Source organism: Python bivittatus, unplaced genomic scaffold, assembly GCF_059951505.1.
Source record: "Python bivittatus isolate LINGU-HERP-01145 unplaced genomic scaffold, Pbiv_v1 ctg000690_np1212, whole genome shotgun sequence".
In the NCBI taxonomy this organism is placed as follows: Eukaryota; Metazoa; Chordata; class Lepidosauria; order Squamata; family Pythonidae; genus Python; species Python bivittatus.
Window position 1 is genome coordinate 10,689,275 of NW_028277096.1, and position 10,592 is coordinate 10,699,866.

Consider the following 10,592-nt stretch of genomic DNA (forward strand, 5'->3'; position numbering starts at 1 on the left):
ATATAACGGACCAAGGAGCCACTGAATAGGTGGGTGGCCCACCAAAAGATTAACAGGTCAAACTCTCCTGGGAGAGGTTGCAGAGTAACCATTCTCACTTTGGAGTTGAAAAATTGTATTCTGCCTCTCAAATTGTTCCTTGACCTGGCAGCAATAATTTGATCGCAGCTTGGACTGTACATACAAGGTATGTAATGTTATGCTATAGTGGGTGGGTTCAGACAACATACGGTGTCAAAAACAAAGATCAATAAGGCTTCACTTTGGCTATGTTCACACAACCCAATCATCAGCCAAGGATGTGTGCAGGTGCAAGTTCTAAGCCTGCTTTATCTTCTTGCAAATCCAGTCCCATTCAGCATTGCAGAACCCACAAAAACAGGTTAATTTGGCAACCAAATTAAATATGCTGTGTGAAGGTATATATTATGTGCAAACCAGACCATTGTCAGCATGAGTCTACCAAAAAACGAATCGCAAAGGCTACAAAGCCACATGAGGAAAAGCAGAGCACCGTCGGCATATTTATTCCCTTCCACCGCAGATTATTCACGTGCAAAACAGCCTCCTTCATCTCCTTGAAGAACTCTTGTTCACAAGCAGATGGCTTATCCACCGGGAAAAATTACAGCTGAAGGCATTAATAGGAGAGTCACAAGCTATCTCCTATGGAACCAACCAGAAGTTCATCTAAGTTGGCACTACCTAACTGAAGCTGGGTTTGCATAATTCCCTAGACTAGATTAAACCAATTGGCTCAGGGTATGGGGATCCAGCAAATGTTTTAGCATGCTGTGTGAACCAAGCCATCACATTAAGCCATAATGGTCTGGTTTGCACATAATATATACCTTCACACAGCATATTTATGTATGTTTGGGCAAAGCATGTAATCTTAACATGGGAACACTGTTAATCCAGGTAGAATTCAACAGTTGGGTAGGAACTCAGGGACTTAGAGTCTCAACATATCTGAACAGCACCAAATTGGAAAAAATAAGCGTACCCACACAGTTCACTTTACACTAAGAATTTAAGATATTTTATTTTCACATCATTTATCTTTCTTTTTAAACTGTACAAACCTCCCCAATCTAGTTGGCAGCTGGATGGCCTACAGTTGCAAAACATCTTCACTGTCTCCCCGCCCGGTAGATATAATTAACCTCCAAGGAAAAACTCCAACTTCTGTCTTCTCTGGTTTCCTGGGATTTTAAAACTAGAGTTCAGGCTTTGAAGGGCAGGAAAATGACCCGCCCACAAACTCCCTGTGGGGAAACACAGGCCTCCACGCAGCTCTCTCAGCCTACTGACATTTGACGAAATGCTTCAGATCTTCAAGGAACCGAATGTACTCTCTGTGCTCCAGAGCTGTGCTGAGGCTCACAAGCTCATCCCCAAATGTATTGTCCACCCCTCGGTCAGCCAAGAAATCCATCAGGTGGTCATACAGGGCCTGCGAACATTATGGGATATGTAAGAAGACACAAGAAATGCAGACATTGTAGGAGGACAGCCATGTCAATCTATGGTGGGAAAAAATAGGGTGTCGGGTAGCACTTTTTCCAATGAACACATTTTATGAAAAGGCATAAGCTTTTGGGAGGTGCAACTCACTTCCTCAGATGCTTAAGAAAGCCTTTTCGTAAAATATGTTCATTGGAAAAAGTGCTATCAGACTCCTTAAGAAATGCAGACGTAGCTTCTTCTAATACGTAAGGTGAATAAAGGTTTACAGTCAACTGGAAGACTGTCAGAGTCAGTTCAGTGTAGCTCCCTATTGCCAGTCTTACCTTGGACAAAGGAGTGGATTAGTACTGCTCAAGGATCCTTCCAACTCTAGCTGTATTCACATAACCAAGCCTTTAATCATACAGTAAAAATGTTGGTTTTTTCCAAGTTTGTAAAACACCCCATGGGAAGAGGAATCCCTATTTTCTCAATCTGTCCTAAAATGTGGCATCCAGGAACAGAGGGCCATTTGTCTCATATGGGAATGTTCAATGGCTGGATTCACACAACACACTAAACTCTAAACCTGGGTCAAAAAAAATAATCTCTCCTTTGAGTTGAGCTTAACTCCTGATGACATCCTGGACCGGTCCGTGCAGTTTTCTTAGCAGCAGCACAGAAAGGTAAACCCAATTGCAGTGTTAAACCCAGATGTTATACCCAAACCATACTTTGGCTTAAGACAACAACCTGGTTAACACAACATGCTACCGCACTGGCTGGGTTCTCATAAGAAATAGACCCATAAACCACCCAACCTGCTTTAGTCTAGTCCCTTGTGTTATGTGATTCCAGCACCTCCTTCACTCACAATACCTGCAGTACACACTCTTCCACTTTTGCCAACCTGGCACCCTCCAGACTTGTCGGAACTGCAACTTCCAGAAATCTCGGACAGCCCCGTCATGCTGGGTGGGAATTCTGGAACTGCAATCCCAACCTGTCTGGTTCAGCTATTAAGCTGAAGAAAGTTATCTCCTATAGACAAACATTCCTATAAAACACACACAATTAAGTTACAAACTCTCTTACCCAGTCTAGAGAGTCGGTGTTGAGAGTATAGTTGTTGTCCTGCCATTCTGAATCTCCAGTAGGCTGGAAGCTGACCTCCCGGATGGAAAAAATATCACTTTCCCCTTCTTCACTGTGGCTCACCTGCTTGGCGTGGGTGAAAAATCAAGACACTGCTAAGCAGCCCAGGATTAAGCTAGGAAGGGTCTAATTTACTCCCTAGAAATTTACTTAGAACCCTTATAGCCCACCCAGTATCAAGACCTTGGTGCGTGCTAGAATCTGTAACTGCAGCAGAGAGCATCTGCAAGGATTTGCACAAGTCAAACTACATGCTCCATTAGAAGCGTGTAACTTGACGTTACATGATCAGTAAGGGCTGAGCTATCAGTAAAGGTTGATGTAACCGGGCTATTTGAGGGACTGCCTCTCTCTAGTTACATCAGCCTGTCCCATCAGATTTTCCACACAAGGCACGCTGTGGGTACCATTGGCTAGGGACCTGCATTTGGTGGGTCCCAGGAGACGTGCCTATTTTGCTATGGCACCCATCTTATGGAATATCCTTCCTTAGCTTAGTGCCACCCCTTCTGCTCTTCCGAAAGGCCCTCAAGACCTGGTTATGTGATCAGACCTGGGAGCTCCCAGGGAACCAGAGTCCTGCTTAGAAGGCTCCATTGCTGAGGGGGCCATTTTTATTCTCCCCTCCCCTGTGGTTTGTATTTTTGGTTTTTTATGATATTTATTAATGGGTTTTTTAATATTTGTTCTGTTGTTTTTATATTTGTCTTTTTATCTGATTGTTGTGCCCTGCCCAGAGTCGCTTCGGAGAGATGGGTGGCTATATAAATTTGCTTAATAAATAAACAAACAAACAAACAAGCAAAGTGTTCCATTAGAAGCATGTCATCTGACATTATATGATCAGAACACCTGCCCGCATGGCGGCAGTAAGGGATTTGTATCACACAAATCGTGATTCTAGTGAATTCCCTTCCATCCCGTGATGGATCTCTCTGGCAGAGTCAAAAGAAGCTGCTGATTGCATCAGTGCTGGCTTCCTTCCCTACAAAGTAGCATGCCCAGAAATGAGATGGGGGGCGGTCACTGGGAACACGAAAAGAAGGGGTGAGAGTGTTCCTGTCCTGCTTGTGGGTTTTTCTCAAGCCATAACTGGTTGGATGCTGTTGGAACAAAATCCTGGATTAGATGGGTTTTTAGCCTGATCCAGCATGCTCTCTTCAGGTTTTTAAAACCGAGGAATTGGATTAATATAAATTATAACGCAGGAGAAAAAAAATCCTTTTCCAACAGGCTGAATCTAGGCTGCCCATTAAATAACACACCATATTATATGATGCAAAGTTTATTGGTGCACAAGTGTTGCAGATTATAGCTTTCTCAATCCAGGTTTACTGGCCATGCTTGCTGGAGCTGATGGGAGTTTTAAAAAAAATCTGAAGGGGCACTGAGCTCTCAGACACCCTGTTTAGGTAAGTCCTCCCCAGCAACCTCAGGAGAAAGCTAAACACACATCTGCAGTGCACCATTTCTGCCCTTGAAAAACCTAATGATACTGTATCCCCCAAATCCTTCCTCTGCTGGAATTCCAGCTTTAATGGGGAAAGCGTAGCTAAAGCAACTTCTTCATCACAGCCTACTGTTTCCATGAGCAAGAAAACCTAATCTATTTCTCTTGGGTGTGTACATTCCACTTTCTTTCCACTGAATTCTAGATGATGAATTCAAGGTTGTTATCAGGTTGGGGCAGCGATCAAGACCAACCCTGCTTAGCTTCAGTGAGCCTCATCTGCCCAGTCTTTGAGCACCTGATGCTCTCCAGAAATGTTGACTTCCAACCCTGTAATAGAGGACTTTATGGAGAGAAGGCAGAGAGATAAAATGACCAAACTCACCTCATCCTCAGGGTAATGGCAATCCAGCACAAGGGTTTGTTTGGTATCATCTTTGGTTACTTCTACAACAAAGTTTGGGGTGGATGTCAGCTCAGGCTGTAGAAGGGAGACGATACATAAACTTCAGAACCAACACCAACCAAATCATATTTTGGTTGCAGCAATTAGAACAGTGATTCTCAACCTTTTTGAAGCTGCCGCCCCCCTAAGGAGTGGAAAATTTTTCAACGCCACCCTTTGGGGGGGGGGAGTTACTGAATTATAAAAGGCAAAAATTTTAAGTAATTTTTTTCAGTAGACTTACACACCAAATTTGTTCGATTTAACTCGATACTTTTGCCCTGGAAGGTAATTGCATTCCTTTTATTAAAATTAAAATGACTAATGCAAAAAAAATGAAGCGAACGAAAAGCAACTCAAGAAACACGGGTCAAATCAAACACTCATATTGAAAGGACGCTCAACACACGCGCTGCAATTAATTGCGTGGGAGGAGAGCTGATGCACGCGCTATGCTGGTTGGGATCGGAGAAGAATCGTAGTGTCGAGTTCTTCAAGGTCAGCCTACCTAGAATACAAATTCGTCTCACCATTCTTAGAAGTGCGTGAGGGCAGCCGTCGCGTAAGTTCGTTTTATTGCTGGTACAAATGGTGTAAACCGGATAATTGATTTAATAAATTTTGGGGGGAGTTTTAAAATTAAGTTCGAATGCCAAAACATGCTCATCGCCCCTCTACCGCCCAAAACATGCCCACCGCCCCCCTACCGCCCAAAACAAGTTCACCGCCCCTCAGCATCCTTCCACCGCCCCCCGGGGTGCGGTATCGCCCCCGTTGGGAACCAATGAATGAGAAGAAACAGAAGAAAGCTGCTTCCCCATCCTACTCCTTCATAAAAAAACCACACAGACCTGATTCACTCAAATGGTGGTGCTTCTAAGTCTTACTAAAATTAAGGTACTCCACGGTGAATTACAATTTGTGTAAACCATTGCAGTGAAACCATATTATTTTGTCTATCACTTCCAGATGCCCATTATATCCAGAAGTATGTTATCTGCATCAGCATGTCATTTGTGCAATGAAGTAGTAACACAAACACTTACATTACTTATGTGATTATGCAAATGACACTGAAATAAACTGATGTAACATACAATTAAGTAATTATTGTCACTCAAGTAATTATGAAGCAATTATTGGGGATGTCCAGACATGAGCTTGGCTTGTTTGCATTCAAAGTCTTTATACTATAGAAATGAAATGAAGCTATATGTTTCTATATGGCCTAGACTGAATAAATTATTAAAAGTCTGAGCTAGCTGTATATTAAGATTATAGCTTCTTCCTTCAAGTTCATTTCATCACTAATCTATACTCGCATTTTTCCTCTTTGGATTGTATCATTACTATTGTATCTTTTTTATTTGATTTGTTAAATTTCACTAATACAATTGAAACAAAATCATCTTTTAAAAGTCTGCTAAGTGGCAGTCCACGAAATTAAGGCTGTATGGTGTTATTACTTTTAATAACATCTTATCTTGCAGGACAGTTTTAAGAGCATAATTCATAAGGAATTCATGCAAATAAATAATTTTCCTTCCAAGCAGTACAGGGTTGCTCCCGCTGGCAGTTGCAATGAAGAGGGCTTGGGAAAATCACATCCACTTCATTGTGCTACGAAGGTCACCTGCTTTTAACTAGAATCGTTCACCAAGATTCACCCTCTGGCTACACTGCTGAGTCCCGCCCCCAAAACACAGGGCCCTTTTTTACCTCTTCCTCATCAGGCTTCTGTCCTTCTGGGGGCTCCTCAAAGTCTGGTGGAATGCTATTATTAATATTGAAGGAGACGGTGATCCTAGGGAACAACAAACCCACAATCAGCAAACCAGGATCAATGCAGGCCAGCAGCCTTGACTGGAACACATGGCCTCCAACGCTTCCGATTTCTCAAAAGCTGCAATGCACACATTTACCCAGCAACAAGATCCACTGCATCTCAAGGAAAGCATGTATTGCATCAGTCTGAAGCTCTATTGATTACTTAATTAAATAATAAATCTTTAGCCATTAACAGTCACCATACTGTTGCCAGTGTTATTACATAGTGATCAGATACACTAATCTGTAGTGGTTTGATTCTATCAATTTTGCTATGTCTATATGGATGTACAGGTAGTCCTCGACTTACAACCACAATACAGACTGGAAATTTTGTCGTTAAGTGGCGCAGTTGTTAAGTGAGGCATCACATGACTATACCTGATTTTACAACCTTTTTTGCCACGGTTGTAGCAAGACATCACATGACTACAACTTGTGACCTTCCCTGCTGGCTTCCCTACTGACTTTGCTTATTGGAAGCCATCTGGGAAGGTCGCAAATGGCGATCACACGATTGCAGGACACTGCAATTATTATAAATGTGTGATGGTTGCCAAGCATCTGAATCACAATCGTGTGACTGTGGGGACACTGCGTCAGTCGTAAGTTACTTTTTTCAGTGCCATCATAACTTCGAACAGTCGCTGAATGGTTGTAACTTGAGGACTACCTGTATGTATGTACCTATTAATCTATTTATAAGCCAGTGTGGTGTAAGGGTGAAGGTACTGGCCTAGGATGGGGGAGACCCAGGTTCTCATCCACATTCAGGCCCAGAAGATCACTAGGTGACTTTGGCCCAATCACAGACACTCAGCCCAATACAATTTCTGCAAAGGTCTGGCCTCCAAGCTTGTTGATACTTCTAAGTTGAATGCAATATCTCTAGGCTATAATAAGCAATGGGGCTTTCTCTTTCCCCCCTCCCCAACACACTGAAATCCAAAAAGCACGGTTTGGTAACTGCCCAACTTTCTTGCCCACTTACGTTTCCCCAGCTACTTTCCGTGTGAGCTTGGCCTCAGTGCCATGAACGTCCAGCTCCCACCCTCCAGACATCTTCGGCAGGGATTTGTGTTTCTGGATCTTCTTCTCCTCTTTGATTTCATCATTTAGAAACTCAGCAAATGCTTTGTCACCTGCAGGTTGGAAAGAAGAGCAGCTAGTTCATTTTAGGCACCCAAACTGCACTCAATATGACTAGTGCTACTTCTAACTCATGGGACCTACAATGATATTTATTACTTTCTAAAATATCCTAAGGTTTAATCACAGCAGATGGCTGTACCAGCCAACTTTGGCCAATCCAGAAAAAGCTAAGCAGCTTTGGACCCGACCATAATTTGGATGAATAACAACTTGGGGAATTCTAGGGTTGTAGATAAAATTGATGCCAGTAGAAAACAAAAACAAGCTAAAAGATGTCCACAGGGACCCTGTCCATACTGTTGCCAAGAAATGAAGCTGCCTTTCTTTTAATCATGAGGTTTGTGCCTCAAGGAGCATCTATAGTGGACAAACACTAACACAGTTTCATGTTCTTCCGCTCTGTTAAAAATGGGACAGAGGTTTAAGCCAATACATGCAATGAGGCAGAAAGAAAGCCTTTGAAGATCACCACCCAATCTTGTGGCAATAAATTCCATTAAGTTCTTGATATCAAGTTCTAACATTTTAGGAATAAGCCTTTTTCCTCCCCACCACATATAAGTTCTAGGATGCCCATTGCTACATTCAGCAACCCCTGGCACCTTCACACAAAAATCAGAGAATGCCCTATTCTAGGCTGAAGTATCCAGAAACTTTGGGTTCACAACATTTACTACTATGGTTTATGTGATGTGATTGCCACAAAATGCTATGAAAATGGGAATCCCAAATCATAAGCTATTCAATCCCATTTTAATCAAATATTTATTACTGGGCAGTTTTTCACTGTTCTACTACAATTATTCTGGCTGAGATGCATGTTGGAAACATCACAGATTTGCACAAGGAGATTATAAAACTCCAAATTTTATTTTCAGTCCCATTCCAAATAATCCCAAGTCTGGAATTCACCCTCTTCATGGCTAACAAACATTGCATTAAGCATTCCAGCCACTGTGCTTCTCACAAGAGCTGTCTGGCCTGACTTTACATCAACCTTCCGCAGCCCCTGTCCTCCAGATGTGTGCGGACTACATGTCCCAGAATTCCTGGGGGAGGGGCGGACCTTTGAAATGGTCCGGTTCTAGCAAATCTGAAACGGACCAGGATGAAAAAGTCCAGTCTAGCGGCACCTACAAGAAATTAAGATTTGCTTGCCTGGAAAAAGCTTACACTTTTTTCCCTCTCTCCAACTTGCAGCCCATTTCCTCTTAAAACGACACGCGTGTGCTATTTAATGAGCCGGCTGGACACGCTGTATCAAGATGGGATTTTACTGCACGCACATGGCGTCAGTTAATGCCCGTACACACCTTGATGCCCAAACGTGCCTTGCGGGGTTGCAGTTTGCGCCTCCCGCTCACCTCGCCATTTTACACCACAACGGCCATGTGCCTTCTCCAACTCGTACATGATGGCCCTTCCGGGCAAAGACGCATGGACAACCCCCCCATCCCCCCAGCCGCTTTCCGCGAGACTGAGACCGGAGCCCTACTCGCATCGCTGGAGGGATGAGCCTCGTGGACTTCTGACGAGGTTAACCTTGAAGCAGAAGCCTCTAAAGGTCCCCGGGAGGAGGCAGGAAGACGGGTCGTTAACCCCCCCCCCTCCGTTCTCCGGCGCACCCTGAGCCTTTCAGAGAGCAGAGCGGGGCGGCGGGCTCCCCTCGCGCACCTCCGATCCTGCTGCAGGCAGGACAGCAGCAGAAACCAACCCCCGACGGAATCCAACGGCTCCCTCCAGGCCCACCGCGCCAGGCGGCTTCCGCGTGAGCCAACGGGGCTCGCCTATCCCTCACCTTCGGTGTGAAGGCCGCCGCAAGCGCAGGACACGGAGGGGGAGCCCCGCAGGAGGGTAGGAAGGCCTTTTCCGGCGCCGCGGAGCACCCAGAGAGCGCGGGTGACAGGCCGGGCGGCGGCGACCGGGCCCGGCAGCGGGCGATGCGCGCTTGTCTGCAAAGGCAGCAGGGGCCGCAGCGGCACCGAGTGGCGCGCGGCGACGGCGGCAGATCGCAGAGCCCGGGCGACCAGCATGGTGAGAGGGCCGGAGAAAGATCCAGCAAGGCGGACTCACGTGGGGGAAGGCCGGAAGGAAGGAAGGAAGGAAGGAAGAAAACCGAGGCCGCCCCCCCGCCAGCCTCCGCCTCCTCGATGCTCCCTCCGCCTTTTAAAGGAGGCGCCAAAAGCGCTTCGGGCGCGTTGGCTGTTTCAAAGCGGCGCGCTCTGCCCGGTCGGGCGTTTTGAAGATGCTTTTAGCTGGAAATGCTGGGGTGGCGCTCTGGGTTTCCATCCGTGGATGCCCCGGGAAGCCTGGTTTACGCAGACGGGAGGGCATCGTCCCTCTGGTCATTTGGCCGAGCGACTTCAGAAGTAGATTGCCCGTTTCCGGAGGCACCGTGCGGCGGCTGTGAAAGCTGCACAAAACACACTCATTTTCTGGATGGGGATCCTTATGTAGCCAGAACGGTGCCATCCACAAACAAAACGGAGGGGGCTAAGAAGCAGGGGGAATTTAAGGTCTGCGGAAATACAAGCAGGCCAATGTTACATCCGAGGACACTCATCTCCATGCGCTGACTAATCTGGACAGGAGGAGAAAAGGAGAAGGGGGGACCTGGATTGACTGTAAATGGAATTACATTACAGTCTTGCCATCTGTTTCATTTGTTCTGGCTAAAAGTTGTCGCTAGGCATCTTCCCAATTAATTGTACGAAATCAAATCCGCTGGCCTCAGGACTTCTAATTAGTGGCTTTTTCTGGATTGTATGGCTGCTCTCGGTAGCTACCTCAGTCTTGGGGAAAGGTGTGGGCACCTTAAGGTGTTCCAGACAGGTGCTGGGTTTGCACCCCGAAGGACCTTTGGGGAGTCACATCCAAAGCTCTGCAGAGCCTGCTCAGCTTTTGCGCTCTGAAGCTCAGCTAGGTGCTCCCACTTGCTGAGTTCATGTAATGTTTTCCTGTTGTTTTTCATTGTTGCGAGCTGCCCACATGTGAGATGCGAGGTTAAACAAATTGAATAAATAAATATAGATTTCCCTGAGTGCAAAACAGGATTTAACAGCATCTTTGGTTTGCAGTACTTATTTTTCTCCCATTTACTTCTGTGAGTGAGCA

General features: G+C 45.4%; 1 protein-coding gene across 1 annotated transcript; it reads right to left on the minus strand.

Moving 5' to 3' along the window:
- Positions 1-1,014: 1,014 nt before the first annotated feature.
- C1QBP (complement C1q binding protein) lies at positions 1,015-9,582 on the minus strand. Its single transcript, XM_088152339.1, has 6 exons — positions 9,277-9,582; positions 7,318-7,468; positions 6,219-6,303; positions 4,440-4,535; positions 2,545-2,667; positions 1,015-1,456 (listed from the first exon to the last, which is right to left on the minus strand). The coding sequence occupies exons 1-6, from the start codon at positions 9,509-9,511 to the stop codon at positions 1,307-1,309; spliced, it is 840 nt and encodes a 279-aa protein (XP_088008465.1). The 5' UTR covers positions 9,512-9,582; the 3' UTR covers positions 1,015-1,306.
- Between the last annotated feature and the right edge of the window lie 1,010 nt (positions 9,583-10,592).

Coding starts and splice junctions, on each gene's coding strand:
- C1QBP (XM_088152339.1), bottom strand. CDS start 9,511: ATGCTGGTCGCCCGGGCTCTGCGATCTGCCGCCGTCGCCGCGCGCCAC. Junction 7,469..9,276: donor CGGCGGCCTTCACACCGAAG/GTGAGGGATAGG, acceptor TCCAACCTGCAG/GTGACAAAGCATTTGCTGAG. Junction 2,668..4,439: donor GCCATTACCCTGAGGATGAG/GTGAGTTTGGTC, acceptor CACGCCAAGCAG/GTGAGCCACAGTGAAGAAGG.